This window comes from Anguilla rostrata, chromosome 13, assembly GCF_018555375.3.
Source record: "Anguilla rostrata isolate EN2019 chromosome 13, ASM1855537v3, whole genome shotgun sequence".
NCBI lineage: Eukaryota > Metazoa > Chordata > Actinopteri > Anguilliformes > Anguillidae > Anguilla > Anguilla rostrata.
This window is the reverse complement of record NC_057945.1, coordinates 41,574,701-41,592,403: the sequence shown is the minus strand read 5'-3', so window position 1 is coordinate 41,592,403 and position 17,703 is coordinate 41,574,701. Positions and strand designations below refer to the sequence as shown.

Below are 17,703 nucleotides of genomic sequence, written 5' to 3'. Positions count from 1 at the left end.
ATGGTGGGTAGGGTTGGTGTGAGCTCCAGTAGTGGAGATGGTGGGTAGGCTTGGTGTGAGCTCCGGTAGTGTAGATGGTGGGTAGGCTTGGTGTGAGCTCCGGTAGTGGAGATGGTGGGTAGGCTTGGTGTGAGCTCCGGTAGTGGAGATGGTGGGTAGGCTTGGTGTGAGCTCCGGTAGTGGAGATGGTGGGTAGGGTTGGTGTGAGCTCCGGTAGTGGAGATGGTGGGTAGGGTTGGTGTGAGCTCCGGTAGTGGAGATGGTGGGTAGGGTTGGTGTGAGCTCCGGTAGTGGAGATGGTGGGTAGGCTTGGTGTGAGCTCCGGTAGTGGAGATGGTGGGTAGGCTTGGTGTGAGCCCTGGTAGTGGAGATGGTGGGTAGGCTTGGTGTGAGCTCTGGTAGTGGAGATGGTGGGTGGGGGATTCACTCCACACATCACTCTGCATATAATTAGAAGGGGTTTTTTTTCTTTTACAATTAGCTGACATGACATCATGTAAGCGGGGGAAAAAATCTATTTCTGTCAACCTGAAATAGTGGCTCCCAAACCACTCGCTGTGCACTGTGAATGAGAAGCCTTTGTCAGTAAATTATCCTAAAAAGTTGAACAGATGACCAATAAAAATAATATCAAATGTCCTGCTGAACACCAAGTCCTGTTTAACTTGCAGTACTGTTAACACCTTAACACTCAGCCCTGCTCTGGTGTTGGTTTGAACACAATAACATGGAGTCCGGTTTAACACCCGATCCTGGTTAAGACCAGGTCCTGGTTAAGACCCGATCCTGGTTTAGACCCGATCCTGGTTTAGACCAGGTCCTGGTTAAGACCCGATCCTGGTTTAGACCAGGTCCGGTTTAACACCCGATCCTGGTTAAGACCAGGTCCTGGTTAAGACCCGATCCTGGTTTAGACCCGATCCTGGTTAAGACCAGGTCCTGGTTAAGACCCGATCCTGGTTTAGACCCGATCCTGGTTTAGACCAGGTCCTGGTTTAGACCCGATCCTGGTTTAGACCAGGTCCTGGTTTACACTGTCTGATGCTTTTCTCTGCGCAGCTGTGTTTGGCCGGCTCAGAGCTCCAGGGAACGCTGAACAGGCTGAGAACTTTCCTCTGCTGTGCTAAGCTGCAGTGTCTGGAGAAAACAGGAAGGGAAAAAAACTTAAGAGATCCACTGAAAAGCACTAAGATGCTGATTTATTTATGAGACACTGATAAAATATACACATTCTGTCTTCTTTAGCAACAGAAAAAAAACCTCACTGCAAAGCCCAATGAAAAGCACTGTGCCGAACCAAGACAGTAGACTCCAACTCTCACCAGCTCCTGGTGTGTTGGATACAGACATACACTGATTGAGCTCATGATCCTGCACATACATATACACGCACACACAAACACACACGCACATACACACACACACACACACACACATACACACACAAACGCACGCACACAAACGCACGCACACACACACGCACGCACGCACACACATGCTCACACACACACAAACACACACACACACACACACACACAAACGCACGCATGCACGCACGCACACACACACACACGCATGCATGCACACGCACCCACACACAAACACACGCACACACACACACAGACGCACACACACAAACGCACGCATGCACACACACACACACACACAAACGCACGCATGTACACACATGCTCACACACACATACACACACAAACGCACACACACACAAACACACACATGCACGCACGCACGCACAGACAGACACACAAACACATGCAAGCACAAACACATGCGCGCACGCACACACAAACACACATTCACAGACATAAACCCAAACACACACACACGCCAACACCATCCACAGTTGAGCCGATAGTGTGTGACCCATGTAGTGAAGAGCTGATGCTATGAAGGGGCAGTTGGGAGGGGGGAGAATGCGCAGTGAGACTTCATTTAAATCCTCAACAGGAAACAGGACAGTTTAAATGTGCGATAATCTGTGCACTGACGCTGAAGGGTAACCTGTGCACCGGTTTATCTGCCTGTCCCGTCACGGATCAGCAGCGTGAAATTCGACACCAGCGGGGCCGTCCAGGCACAGGAGTCCCCGCTGTCCTCCCACAGGCCTGACAGGCTCCACCCCCTACATCCTGTTCTTATTTCCATACTTCCTGTTTCCCATCGGCTATACACAGACCTGTTCTGAAGGGCGGGGCTCCACCTGCGCCGGGGCGGGGGGGGAGGGCTTTCCTTCAGCTTGTGCGTGGGGTGGGGACCGCCAGTGGCTCCCGGGGGATGGTGCTAGTCATGTTGCCATGGTGACACACTGCCACTTCTAGTGCACATCAGAGTGAATCAAAGAGTCAGCACCCTAACTATGATGCTTTTCCACCTCCTCTACCCCCCCCCAACACAACCACACTTACACCCCCCCCCCAACACAGCCACTTACAACCCCCCACCTCCCCAACACAGCCAAACTTACAACCCCCCCACCTCCCCAACACAGCCAAACTTACAACACCCCCCCCCCCACCCTTATTCTCTGATATGTGACACCCTGGCGGGGGGTGGGGGGGTGAAGGAGAGCCTGAATCAGTGTGCTCGGAATCACCTTCCTAAATATAACCACCCTGTACGCTACTGCTGTCGCTGGGTTGTTTACGGACTGAAGAGATCCTTTCCAATCCCTCCCCCCCTCCCAGGGGAACCCGGGGTACAGTAGGCCGTGTGGGGCCTGTTCCGTGGGCTGAGACAGGGTGTCGGGACGGGACACCCAACAGCCCGATGTCAGCTTCACCAAGACATACGTACCTTCTCCCTCAGGTGAATCATCACACTCAGATCCACACCATTACATTACATTACATTACAGGCATTTAGCAGATGCTCTTATCCAGAGCGACATACAACAAGTGCATCAGTTCAAGGTGCAGAGGTGCAGAAAAACACACTAGAGTGAAGTAAAGATCGTAGTGCCAGAAGTGACCACAGATCAGGACTCCAACCCTGTAGGGTAACCTGTTCAGCAAATAAACAACAATCCTGTCAAGTACAAAAACTAGCACTGAAATCACATTTGCGTGTGCAAGAACCAGTTCAGCTGGAGGAGTGACAGCTTTTCCTCTGATCTACATTATGACTACATTACATTATGATCCCTTTCCCCACTCTACACCACCCTTCCCCAGAGCAGCTCAGCCACCGTTACTCTACACCACCCTTCCCCAGAGCAGCTCAGACACCCACATTACTCTACACCACCCTTCCCCAGAGCAGCTCAGCCACCGTTACTCTACACCACCCTTCCCCAGAGCAGCTCAGACACCCACAATACTCTACACCACCCTTCCCCAGTGCAGCTCAGACACCCACAATACTCTACACCACCCTTCCCCAGAGCAGCTCAGCCACCGTTACTCTACACCACCCTTCCCCAGAGCAGCTCAGCCACCGTTACTCTACACCACCCTTCCCCAGAGCAGCTCAGCCACCGTTACTCTACACCACCCTTCCCCAGAGCAGCTCAGCCATCGTTACTCTACACCACCCTTCCCCAGAGCAGCTCAGCCACCGTTACTCTACACCACCCTTCCCCAGAGCAGCTCAGCCACCGTTACTCTACATCACCCTTCCCCACAGCAGCTCAGCCACCGTTACTCTACACCACCCTTCCCCAGAGCAGCTCAGCCACATTACTCTACACCACCCTTCCCCATAGCAGCTCAGACACCCACATTACTCTACACCACCCTTCCCCAGAGCAGCTCAGCCACCGTTACTCTACACCACCCTTCCCCAGAGCAGCTCAGCCACGTTACTCTACACCACCCTTCCCCAGAGCAGCTCAGACACCGTTACTCTAACATTCCCGGGTGGCGTTGTGAATCATGTCTCTGGGTGGGTGTGAGACAGTGTCTCTGGGGGGTGTGGAGATCACTGTCTCTGGATGGGTGTGTGGAGATCAGTGTCTCTGGGTGGGTGTGGAGATCAGTGTCTCTGGGTGGGTGTGCGGAGATCAGTGTCTCTGGGCGGGTGTGTGGAGATCAGTGTCTCTGGGCGGGTGTGTGGAGATCAGTGTCTCTGGGCGGATGTGTGGAGAGCAGTGTCTCTGGGCGGGTGTGTGGAGATCAGTGTCTCTGAGCGGGTGTGTGGAGATCAGCGATGCCATCACTGTAAACAGTGAAAACAGGTTCTTCTTCTTTTCACCAGTATCAGCACTTGTTCTGCTTTCAGTCTCACGCTGCAGACAAAGCACTGTGCTGTGCCCACCATATTCACCTGGATATGAACCTGCACACCACATTCACCTGGATCTGAACCTGCACACCATATTCACCTGGATATGAACCTGCACACCATATTCACCTGGATCTGAACCTGCACACCATATTCACCTGGATCTGAACCTACACACCATATTCACCGGGATCTGAACCTGCACACCATATTCACCTGGATATGAACCTGCGCACCATATTCACCTGGATATGAACCTGCGCACCATACTCACCTGGAAGATATTCACAGAATATCGGTCAGTTAGGCACACGGTGGTCACGGGTCAAAGATGATTACCGGTCCTTATCAGCTCCAACCGCCAAGGTTCAGATTCCACGCAGTCACCTCCACCCCAGCAAACACGCGAGCGCACACTATGAGCTCATCAAACACCCACATACCGAGCGCACACTATGAGCTCATCAAACACCCACATACCGAGCGCACACTATGAGCTCATCAAACACCCACATACCGAGCATACGCCATGAGGTCATCAAACACCCACATACCGAGCGCACACTATGAGCTCATCAAACACCCACATACCGAGCGCACACTATGAGCTCATCAAACACCCACATACCGAGCATACGCCATGAGGTCATCAAACACCCACATACCGAGCGCACACTATGAGCTCATCAAACACCCACATACCGAGCGTACGCCATGAGGTCATCAAACACCCACATACCGAGCGCACACTATGAGCTCATCAAACACCCACATACCGAGCGCACACTATGAGCTCATCAAACACCCACATACCGAGCATACGCCATGAGGTCATCAAACACCCACATACCGAGCATACGCCATGAGGTCATCAAACACCCACATACCGAGCATACGCCATGAGGTCATCAAACACCCACATACCGAGCATACGCCATGAGGTCATCAAGCGGCCCACGTACCGAGCATACGCCATGAGGTCATCAAGCGGCCCACGTACCGAGCGCATGCTATGAGGTCATCAAGCGGCCCACGTACCGAGCGCATGCTATGAGGTCATCAAGCGGCCCACGTACCGAGCGCATGCCATGAGGTCATCAAGTGGCCCACGTACCGAGCATACGCCATGAGGTCATCAAACACCCACGTACCGAGCGTACGCTATGAGGTCATCAAGCGGCCCACGTACCGAGCGCATGCTATGAGGTCATCAAGCGGCCCACGTACCGAGCGCATGCTATGAGGTCATCAAGCGGCCCACGTACCGAGCGCATGCTATGAGGTCATCAAGTGGCCCACGTACCGAGCATACGCCATGAGGTCATCAAGCGGCCCACGTACCGAGCGCATGCTATGAGGTCATCAAGCGGCCCACGTACCGAGCATACGCCATGAGGTCATCAAGCGGCCCACGTACCGAGCATACGCCATGAGGTCATCAAGCGGCCCACGTACCGAGCGCATGCTATGAGGTCATCAAGCGGCCCACGTACCGAGCATACGCCATGAGGTCATCAAGCGGCCCACGTACCGAGCGCATGCTATGAGGTCATCAAGCGGCCCACGTACCGAGCGCATGCTATGAGGTCATCAAGCGGCCCACGTACCGAGTGCATGCCATGAGGTCATCAAGCGGCCCATGTACCGAGCATACGCCATGAGGTCATCAAGCGGCCCACGTACCGAGCGCATGCTATGAGGTCATCAACCGGCCCACGTACCGAGCATACGCCATGAGGTCATCAAGTGGCCCACGTACCGAGCGTACGTTATGAGGTCATCAAGCGGCCCACGTACCGAGCGTACGCTATGAGATCATCAAACGCCCAGGACTGCTGAAATGAATTACAGGTGCGGGAGCAGATTCCCAGCATGCAACTGTGAATAGCTGGGGCATGACCCTGAGCACGTCTGAGGGCTCGGAGCTCACACCCACGCAGAACGAAAGGTCAAAGGTCAAAGGGGCAGAGGGCAGAGTTTTGCAAGGAGTCCTTATTTTCCACTGTATGGCACCCCCTGCACACAGTGCGTCACAAACACGGGGGGGGGGATCCTGCAGGTAGGCCCTCACAGGAAACTCACCTGCCTGGTAAAATAAAGGTTAAATAAAAATAAACACATAAAAGGCTCAGATGTATTCAGGCCTTTTCAGACCCCCTGTCATGTGTGTATGCGTTTTACATGCACGTTCGCCCACGTACTGCCAATAAAACATGCACAAGCATGACTTTTTCAAACATCAGTTATTTTATTCATTTCTTTAAAAAAAGAAACTAAGACAAGCTCATTTCTTGACACAGGTCTTGTCATTACGCAAATATTCACACTTCTTTTTTACATGTGATTTACATGCCATAAACACATCACCAACCCTCAAAAATGAAAACGCATCATCACAGCTTTACTTCATGAGTTTTCTCCCACTTTCACTGCTGTACAGCAATAAAACCTTTATAAAAGTTTCATAAAAGACGAAAGTTCAGCTGAAGACACAGTCAGCCCAGCCGAGTGAGTAAGACAGAAGGCACAGGCTAGTGACCCCAAGGGGGGGGGGGCACCATGAAGGACAGGTAAGGGGGGGTATTACTGCAGGTGAGGGTAAGGAGGTTCTCAGAATGTCTTCCGGAGAGTGCAGCAGGAGCATTTTTAGGGGGTCCAGCCCCACCTGGTCCTTCCTGCACAGTCCGGTTCCACAGGACCCACTACTGTCAGACAGGAGAGGAAACAAAACCTGATGGATGGATGGATGGATGGATAGAAGGATGGAAGGATGGACGGACAGACGGAAGGATGGGTGGATGGATAGAAGGATGGAAGGATGGACGAACAGACGGAAGGATGGGTGGATGGATAGAAGGCATCCAAATGAAGTGGCTTTGGGGAAATTTCCCACACATCGTTTCCATGGTTGGACACTCTGCTCCTGTGTTTAATGCTGCATACCCGCAAGCCTAATTAATGCTGAAACACTCTCACTATAAACACCGTTATTACCCAGAGTTATAAGCGCCTAATCAGTAACCCAGCATTTAAACCCAGCTGGAGTTTAATGGGAGTTCAGAGGCTGAGGAGGGTGTTCTGTTCCGGCTTTAATTACAGCTTGTAAACAGAAGTAATGAGAGGTTCCGCTGTGGCTCAGGACACTGCAGAAACACCTCGAAACCCTTCGGCTTTTTCAACGAGTTCTTACTCTACGGGTTCCTCCAGGGGTTCCTCCTCTACGAGTTCCTCCTCTACGGGTTCTCCCAGGGCACAATGACCCTGACAACTCCCACATCATTCACACGCACCAGGAAAATCTAGAGCCCCACGGTTCTGCAACTAGCCTATCACTTTTCTTTTATTAAATTTTGTGAAACCAGTTAATGGCCGTCGCTGGATATTAAATGGGTGAAAATAAGAAAATGGAGAAACACACAAAGCCTGCCTGATTAAAACAGTTTGCCTATTTTTACCCGACAGCGAGCGGTCTTCTTCCTGTCTACACTCAGTTCTGCTCAAATTGGCTGATTGAAACTGCTGGTTGATCAATCGATTTGCCAACGATGCTGTCAAGCCAGATCAATTACAGTTTGATTAGTGGAGTATCATTTGCTAGAATGCCCCCCCCCCCCCCAACAACAATCATGCTTTGCTACTGTTATGTCTGCTATGCTGCCTCATATGTGAACATCATCATCTTGTAATTATATTAATTAATTAGAAAAATTGCTAAATAAAACGGAGTGATGCTCTGACACCTCACCCCTCCAAAAACATCCTAAGTCCCTGAGCTGAATCTAATCCCCCAATTCAACCTGACTGACACTTTTAAAATGGCCCCCTGTGCATATAATCTGCCACGCTGCCCGTGAGACAGCCAGCCCCCACTCAGCCCCCCCCTCCGTGCGCCTATGGTGGGCGTGGCCAGGGCAACCAATGATGGACAGCAGCTGCTGATTTACATGCCCTGCCCTTACTCACCCACCCCAAGACTAACTGTCCCAGAGCTGGACCATGTATATCCACCGTGCCAAACTTTACATTTTTAATCCTAATTCTAAATGAAATAAATTCCTTCACGATGACATTCCCCACAAGCAAATGGGTCTGACAAACCATGTAGGCCAGACCTTCCCCAGGAATCACAGAACACAAGGACCCCAGCCCTCCATGCAAGTTTCGAAAAGTAAAAGAAAACAAAACAGAGGGAAGACTTCTTTATACATCGACTGCTAACGGATGTAGCCTACTCGCCATGATTGGGTGAAAATAGTCTAATTCTGTGTGCATTTGTGTGGGCCTTGCAAAGCCATCCTATAACCAAGCAATCATTTGTCACAACAGTAGGGCCTCAACTATGATGAAAATAAGTGTGTAGAATATTATTACAAATATAATTATCAATATTGCCATTTTAACCAATTTCAATCACCTAGGATGTTTTTAATAGTCTCTGTAATTTACAGCAGTCTATAGCCCTTTAAAACAGCGATCCAACATGAAGCTCTGAGACCGCTGAACAGCAGAAACACCAGGCTGTTAAAATGATACTACAGCACCCATAATGCCGTGCTTCTGAAAGCCCTCCCTGCAATGGAAGAGCGGGTCAGAAGACTGGACTGCTCTTGATCCACACCCTCCCGTCTGACACCGCACCTCACAGATCAGTTAAAAAAAAAGCTTAAAAACAAAGGCCTTCAGAAAAACCAGCTGACTGAGAAAACGGTATAAAAACCTATAGGGGGTTATTTTAGCATAACCCCCCCCCCCCCCCCGAGTTAAAACCAACAGAAACTGTGAGGGTGCCGACACCCGTAAAAAACACTAAAGAAAGAAACTGGATTAGGTAATCTGTCCTCTCCGTAACCAGGGTAGCAGAGCCCTAAGTGACCAGTTTGGGCAGCACGGTGCGCAGGGGGATGCCCCCCCCACCGTCCCCCATCATGGCGGTCCTCAGCTTGCTATTGGCCGGGCCGAGCGCGGGGGGCAGTTTGGACATGATGCTGGGGAAGGAGGAGCTGTGGTCGGCCCCCCGGCGGGGCGGCAGGGTCCGGTCCCCCACCAGGGGTTTGGGCAGGCGCTTAAAGAGCCAGGGGTGGCGCAGGGCCTGGGCGGGGGTGAGGCGTGCGGCGGGGTCCCAGTCCAGGCACTTCCTCAGGAAGTCGATGAAGATGGCGTCGTCGCAGCCCTTCAGGACCGACGCCCAATCGCGGCTCCCCGGGGGCCCCCTCAGCTTCCCGCGCCGCGAGCGGCCCCCGTTCAGCACCACGCCCCCCCCGCTCAGCGTGCTGGTCGTGCAGTACCGCGGCTGGCCCTTGGAGCTGATGAAGTTCTTGGCCCGCTTGGACTGTTCCAGAAGCTTCTGCGGCGGGAGGCCCAGCAGCTCCATCATGCAGGCCAGCTGGTCGCCCTCGTCCTCCCCGGGGAAGAGCGGGTACCCCGTCAGCAGCTCCGCCAGGATGCAGCCCAGGCTCCACATGTCGATGGGCATGCCGTAGCGGGCGCCCAGGATGACCTCGGGCGCGCGGTAGAAGCGGGACTGGATGTAGGTGTAGACGCGCTGGTGCTCGTAGCAGCTGGAGCCGAAGTCGATGACCTTGATGCCGCTGCGGCCCGGCTGCTTGAGCAGGATGTTCTCGGGCTTGAGGTCGCAGTGGATGATCTGGCTGCGCTGCAGCGAGTCCAGGCACTGCAGGATGGACAGGCCGAACTTGCGCACCAGCGGCAGGCTGAAGCCCTGGAACTTGTTCCTCTTGATGAGCTCGTAGAGGTTCATGCTGAGCAGCTCGAAGGTCATGCAGATGTGCCCGCGGAAGGTGAAGCTCTCCAGCATGTGCACCACGTTCATGCCGCCCGTCTTGTCCTGCTTGCGCAGGTGCTCCAGGATGCGGATCTCCTCGGCCGCCTGCCGGTGGAACCGCTTCTCGTTGCGCACCATCTTCAGCGCCAGGTGCTGCCGCGTCTTGTGGTCGTACACCTTGGCCACCTGGCCGAAGCTGCCCTTGCCGATCACCTTGAGGAACTCGTAGCGGTAGGCCAGGTGGTCGTGCGGCACGTGGATGTAGCCGCCCTGGTCGTCATCGAAGCCGTTGTTGTTGGATCCCCCAGCCGCCGCCGGCCTCTTCTTGGCGTTGGGCCCCAGGAAGTAGACCTCGGGGTAGGCCAGGATCTCCTGCTGCTCCAGCGCGGTCAGCTGCTGCCCGTGCAGTTTGAGGGCCTGCTCGGGGGTCAGGGGCTCCACCTTACCGGGCCGGTCCGTGCTGTCGCCGGACCTGACCGAGCAGGTGCTGTCCAGGCTCTTCTCCTTGGACAGAGAGGCCGTGGTTTTGGCAGGGGCATTGGCCTTCCCCTTACTTGAGTCCTCGTACAGGTACCTGACCTTCACCTGGTTGCCCCGGACACCCGTCGGCTGCTGGTCCTTCATTGCTGGCTTGTTTCCACCCTGAAAAAAACAGAAAAGGGGGTGGACTGCCAGGCCAGAAAAAATGACAAACCCAGAGAAGCAGGTTTCTGGGAAACACCAAGCGGCTGCAGACCCAGCTTTCTAAGGGCCGCTGGGCAGTCCTGAGGAACCCCAGCGCACTAGTAATGAGTCTCGGTCCGGTCAGGCCCAACGTGGGCGCGAAGGGGGAAAGGACCTCTGTAATGAGCTAAAAAAACAGATCAGTGCTGAAGGGGTTAAGTGGGTTACTGTAAGTGGGTTACAAGTGGAGTAAGTGGGTTTTTATTTAAACAAACTTTAACTTTAAATTTAAACTTTTAGAGAGAATGCCTGCATGACTGCGGGGAGCCTTAGTCCTACACTGCCAGGAAAAATAACAAAGCAAATAAACAAGAGAAATGGCCAAAATGGAGAAATGTTTTTTCTGTTTTTAGTCTACACGGTACAGGATGGATCAAAGCCGATATCTCTTGTCTGAAGTCCCCTCACAACAGACACTAAAAAAGAAGCAGGCTGCAGAAAGAGGGGTTACATGGACAGAAGAGTAGTTCATAAAAACAGGATCACAGCGAGAGCCCGTCTCCATCACCCAGGCCCCAGAATAGTAACAGACGAGAGAGACCAGCCTGAAAATAGAAGGAGATACGCACGGGAACCAAGGAGAGACACTGGAATAGCTCAGGAATCGGCACGGCAACCAAAGAGAGACACTGGAATAGCTCTGGAATCGGCACGGCAACCAAAGAGAGACACTGGAATAGCTCTGGAATCGGCACGGCAACCAAAGAGAGACACTGGAATAGCTCTGGAATCGGCACGGCAACCAAAGAGAGACACTGGAATAGCTCTGGAATCGGCACGGCAACCAAAGAGAGACACTGGAATAGCTCTGGAATCAGCCAAATAAATCACCAGTCTTAATTAAGTCATAACTGGCTAATTAGTTAGTGGACCCAGATGAAGGAATTCTTCCATAAAGAAGCAATATTTTTATATTGGAAAATAAAAGATCTACCCAATATTATTTTTATGATATATATTTCATAACTGGTGTTAATCTAGTGGAGTACGAGAATCACTTGCTAATTCTCCTTTATTCCATAAGAAGATTAATTTTAAGGAAGACTAACGACTTCCTTAGTCTGTTCTCCATGTCAAAAACAGCAGTTTGTTTCGGTAGAAAATAAAGTCAGTGTGAGCGCCATACATGGTGGCTCTCGTTGTATGCAGTTTTAAATGGCAGTTGGAAAATAAATGCTCGAAAAAGACCAAACTGAAAGTGAGCAAGCGGCCATTTATTTTTATTTATTTAACCCTTATTTACCCGTGGTAGGTTCACTGAGCATGGATTCTCTTTTGCAGGAACGCCCTGGTTCACACTCGTACATATTCACACCTGGGAGCTGCCCAGTACAACCACAATCCTCTATTGTTGGCCACTGAGCAGCTCCACTGGAGTTAGAGAACGTTTTTTTAGCCAATTAAATCAGGGGATGATTAGGTGGCAAGTTTTTGCGAGAGCCAGATCTAGGATTTTAGCCAGGACACCGGGGAACCACCTACTCTTTACAAATAGTGTCATCGGATCTTTAATGTCCACAGTGAGTCAGGACCTCGGTTTAACATCTCATCCGAAAGACGGCATCTCTTACAGCACAGTGTCCCCGTGCACTGGGGCATTGGGGTTTATTTGACCAGAGGGAAGTTTGCCCCCTGCTCGCCCACCAACACCACTTCCAGCAGCAACTCAGTATTCCCTGGTGGTCTCCCATCCAAGTACTAACCAAGGATGATCTCAGGAGACAGCAAGAGAGGCGAGTGTGCGGGAAGCAGATAACACACTGGTGCGATTACACACTCACAGAGCGAGGACTTTTCTTTATTTACATGTTTGGAATTTGCACACCTTCAGACTTTATGTAAATACGGACATTACGCACAGAAACTCTGCTCTACTGGTTTAGCCTGGAGTAAACCAGGTGTCACGTAGCTGGTGAGATGAGGACAGTTCTTCAAACTGGAGTCAAGCACTAATGAGTGTAATGTACTGAAATGTAATGTAAGGTCAACCGATATGAATTTTTCTAGGCCGATGCCGATTCTGAGAACAGGAAGACTGATTTACCGATATTAGCCAATGTAGTTAGCAGTATATAGCAAATATATATTTGCCGATATAAATACGTCAAACATTAATGCCTGGTCAGACTAGTGCCGGTTAAACAATTCTTTACAAAGTAACATTTGCTACTGTATCTTGAATGAACGTCTTGTTTGTAAGTTGCTAACCAGTTGCTATATTGAAACTACAATGGCTGTCGGGTGCAGATGAGTTAGTATGGAAACTTGAGCAGCGGTTGCCAAAAAATGCGACCGTTGTTGTAGTTTCAATATAACAACTTGTAAGCAACTTCCTTTTTTAAAGCACAAAGCGGCTTCGCAATTCACAGTTAAGACATTAATGGGAGCAATTGGTCTTGTAGAACAAAACGTGAAACTCTGCTAGGCTTACATTCACCAAAAACCTTATTTCAGGCAGAGAACAAAATCCCTATAGGAAAAAAACCTTTGGAAATCTGCCGAGGAAACCCATGGTGGAAGAAACGTCCGGGTTGACCTACAAAAAGACGTCATCAATGTAACACTCGATAGGGAGGTGAATTTTAAGCCCTGTTGAATGGCATGTCTATACTGCTACGTGCTATGCTAGCACATTTCACACAGACTGTAACAGTGACAACTTCATACAAGCACATGTATTTCAAACCAAGAGGCCATGAAATGCAGAGGTCGGCCCAATATATCTGTCAATGCGATCGATCGGTCGGCCTCTAATGTAATGCAATGTAATGTAATGCAGTGGGCAAAACACAAAAGGGTGAGACACCATGAAAGCACCCAAAAGCAGGGAGGTGAGCAGCGGATTCCACAGTGATTCTGCTGAATATGTGCACAAGCCATGCAGTTAAACAGCCAGGCAGGTGAGTGCATGTCCAGTTACTGACAATTCAAGCCGCTGGGGTTATTTTATATACTGCGGTGGGTTCATTTACTGTGAAACTAATTACTAAAGCAATAAAACCCCTTTTCAACCAAATTAGTCAAATCAGGCGGTAAATTTGTCCAACTGCAGCCATTAAAATTCCAGCTGCGTAGGAATAGACGGCATTGCCAGCATACCAGGGATGACATCCCAAGCATGCTGCTGATCTGAGGATATCCCAAGCATGCTGCTGATCTGATTACACATCCTCTTCTGTTACCTTACGCACTGACTGGGAGTGTGTGCATGCCCAGACACAGCAGAGACAGACAGACAGAGACACACACACACACACACACACACAAAGACACATAGACAGACACACACACAGACAGAGACACACACACACACACACAAAGACACATAGACAGACACAAACACAGACAGAGACACACACACACTAACAAAGACAGACAGACAGACACACACACACAGACAGACACACACACACACACACACACACACACACACACACACACACACACACACAAGACAGAGACACACACACACAGACAGACAGACAGACAGACAGACAGACAGACAACACACACACACGCAGACAGACAGACAGACACACACACACGCAGACACGCAGACAGACAGACAGACAGACAGACAGACACACACACACACACACACACACACAGACAGACACAACACTGTCTACACACACACACACTGAGCCGAGAGACCATGCACACACAGTGGGGTGCTAATTAATGACACTGCAAAAACAATGTCCTTCTCAATTCCCCTGCTTATTAAAGACTGTTATTGCAGCCTCCTGTCTGAATGTGTGTTAGATACAATAGCACCAGAGCATGATCAGAAGACAAGAACCACATGAAAGAAACGTAATCCCCTCAGAAAAGACAGTGAAGAAACACAGCAGATATACCTCAAAGGAGTTTTGCCAAAGGAGTAGATTATACAGTAACAATCAGCCACCCAATTACAAATTCAAATTCCAATAGCCGACAGAACCTGCCAAACTTGTGTTGATTTGTGGTTATTTAACAAGATGAAATTTACATTCACTGAGATTTACTACAAACAATAAAATGTTGAGTTTTCTGTACAGGCAGGAGCATCCCTCAGGACGCGGAGACTTACGGTGTGCTTGGATACCGCGGGGAAAGCAGGAGGGCTCCGCGCATTGGTGTGCGAGTCTTCGGTCACTACGCGATCCGTGCGCATGTACGAATCATACAGACCGTCCCCCGGTCGAGCTGCCGGACAAACGCAAACACAAGCCAACAATTCGGATTAATGAGAATTAAGACGATTGTAAACTTCAATAACCTATCAACGTCTGAGATAATGTATGTTCCAATCTATCAACTAATTTTAATTTCAGTCCCGTTTGCTTCCCCTCACACGCATCTAATCTTGTGGCTGCATCTTACCCGAATAAATCTTTCCGATGACTGGAGCAGGAAAATCACCAGGAAAAGTATCTCCTTTGAGATATTTAAATTCCTTTTGGACCCAACACAGGTGCGTAAGGGAGGTGTTTGGTCACATCCTTACCAACAGACACTCCTATGGGGAATGTACGGAGCCAGAAAGCCAGCCCGTTATGCTGTTCTGCCTCTTACGAGTCCTTTAAAATACCACCGGTTTCCATGGTGCGTCCTACACATCTCTCCTCCTACTCAAACCTCAGAGGCTGACTACAGTTTCATCTGGATCACGAGTTGTTTTTTTCCTACATCACCAATAATAACAATGTGAACCACAAAACAATACATGGTCACGGATTGGTAGGTTTCCAAACAAGTTTACAAAGGAACAGAACTTAGCTGAGCAGCGAAATGAACTTCATTCCAAAAAAAAGTTAGCAAAATAACGGAACTTAGATGGGCAGAGAAAATAACTTTATTCCAAACAAGCTTACAATTGAACAGAATTTAGCTGAGCAGCGAAATTAACTTTATATCACACAAGCTTCCCAATTATCTCCATACCGTCAGTGGAAAGCAATAAACGACAATAAATATGCATTTTACTGCCTAGCTCTACTGCAGCTATAGACCTATAAATATCCTAAACTAGAAATGGCAAATTACCTGCTGTGATTGGACCATCCGGTTTTCTGCTCAATATCATCATGACTGCAGACCGAACTTGAGATTGACGCCACCATCCAAAAATAAAAATTATTTTAAAAAACTTGTAGGAAAAACGTTCACAACAAAAAATAGCTGAGCATGTATCAAGCTAAGTTAGAAAGTCGACGGTAGCAGTTCTGATTAGCCGTGAACACACGATCCGAGCAGAACCGCATTCTTTTCCGGCCACCAGAACCAGACACACCGTTTTCTCAACGATCACTTGCCTAATGAGTTCGTTACTTTCTGGACTAAATTAACACTGTAACATAGAGCATCATGCTAAATTCCATTCTGATAGCATTGAGGAGGCTGTGTGTGTAACGTTAGAACTCCCAGAGTGACCAACGAAGGAAAAGTAGGCTACTCAGCCAAATTTATCAACATGCTAATTACAGTCTGTAGCTAGCTAACAAGCTGAATTACCAGATTCTGATCATTCAAATCCACGCAGGACAGTTAATCAACTAAGCAACACCATGACACATAGTTAATGTCCCCAAATACAATATGGTCAGAATTGCCATTTAATAACGTTACAACTTAATAAAATCGTTAAAGAAAACGTATCGATGTGCAGTGCATACAGCTCGATATGGTGGTGCACATATCAAACGTGAGATTGGCTAATAATACTTTAAAAACCAAAGGGCTCTGGTCAAGTACAAAGTCGTGAAAAATTATTTTCAGGAAAAAAACGTTTTGAAAAATGCTAAAGAAGGTTATCTAGCAATTGATAAAAATGGCCATATCATCTCATTTTCCATCCACTGCATAGTTCGGCTTTACCCCCCCAAAAGCAGTTGTCTCTGTCTCTCCTCTCCACCGCCAGCGAACATTAGCCAGCCTGCCAAAAGTTCCAGGAACGGTCAACTGCACGCACAAAAACACCCGTCCACATGAACAGCACTTCTGCCAATAACAGTTCGAGTACAGGATTGACACTGATGACCGCCCCGAGTGCTCCTCGAATTTCTCTGAAGACTTTTTCTTTCTGCCTCAAGAACCATCCCCACAAGGAAGCGGGTCGACAACGTAGACTTCTCGGGATTTCACCCCCCCCTTTCCTGTACTCTGTAGCCCAATGTTCTCTTGATGGCCAGCGAACCCCAAGCCAGCTCCTCTCCGGGACACTACCGAAAAAGTGCGGTTCCTTGGATGCCGAAAAGCAGTCCTATCTCAGGACATTGCTTTGCAGACGTCCAACTCGTAGGAGCCCGCTGAATCAGACGTTTGGCTGTTTATACCGGTTCTCGAATCCTTTTCCGCAGGCGCAGCGGTTGAGTTGCAAACCTCGGTGCGCCCCTCTAGTCTCACCCGTTCGTTGCTAAGTGTGTCTGCTACTCCGCGTCCAGTCATCAAACAAAAACACAGAGGCGAGCGCAAATGTGCATTGGGGACTACTGCTGCTCCTGATAGGCAGATGCAAGGGAGGCGGTGGTGTTTCCAAAGGAGATGTCCTGTTTTAAAATAAATATCGGCCTGATAGGTAGATCCGCCTGCCAATCTAGCTCATATCGTGCGGTAACATTACGACCGGAGCTGAAGCTGCTTTGTGGCTCTGTGCACATGCGCACTGTAGCGAGTTACCAAGTGATGGCGGAGTCCTGTGTTTATGTTAGGTGGGGTTATAGAGAGTGTATTATTACAGTTGCCAACGTGAGGTTTTCAAGGTAACAAACGATCACCATTACCTAGTGAATTGTTTAGAGAACTAGTAGTAATATGTCATCGGCATGGCATGAAGAGAGTTTTCGTGCTCAAAAAATCGCGAACTGTGGTGTCGACTTTAGAGGCCAAACTTCATACAGTCACTGTAGAGTTCAAAAAGTCAGATTTCCTGAAACACTCGGTGCAATAAATAATTGCATGTAGAATTAAAGAAA

At 49.6% G+C, this 17,703-nt stretch overlaps 1 protein-coding gene across 3 annotated transcripts; it reads right to left on the bottom strand.

Annotated features, from left to right (window-relative positions):
* Positions 1 to 6,467: 6,467 nt before the first annotated feature.
* On the bottom strand, positions 6,468 to 17,351 carry dyrk3 (dual specificity tyrosine phosphorylation regulated kinase 3). Of its 3 annotated transcripts, none has more exons than XM_064304683.1 (3): positions 17,135 to 17,351; positions 14,820 to 14,935; positions 6,468 to 10,663 (listed from the first exon to the last, which is right to left on the bottom strand). In XM_064304683.1, exons 2-3 carry the CDS (start codon positions 14,901 to 14,903, stop codon positions 9,104 to 9,106), a joined length of 1,644 nt encoding a protein of 547 aa, XP_064160753.1. In that variant the 5' UTR covers positions 14,904 to 14,935; positions 17,135 to 17,351; the 3' UTR covers positions 6,468 to 9,103. The 3 variants fall into 3 exon arrangements, with proteins under 3 accessions (XP_064160753.1, XP_064160751.1, XP_064160752.1); XM_064304681.1 differs by having other exon boundaries at positions 15,776 to 17,348; XM_064304682.1 differs by lacking the exon at positions 17,135 to 17,351 and adding an exon at positions 15,113 to 15,311.
* Between the last annotated feature and the right edge of the window lie 352 nt (positions 17,352 to 17,703).

Coding starts and splice junctions, on each gene's coding strand:
- dyrk3 (XM_064304681.1), bottom strand. CDS start 15,818: ATGATGATATTGAGCAGAAAACCGGATGGTCCAATCACAGCAG. Junction 14,936..15,775: donor GGATGGTCCAATCACAGCAG/GTAATTTGCCAT, acceptor TTTGTCCGGCAG/CTCGACCGGGGGACGGTCTG. Junction 10,664..14,819: donor CCGCGGTATCCAAGCACACC/GTAAGTCTCCGC, acceptor TGTTTTTTTCAG/GGTGGAAACAAGCCAGCAAT.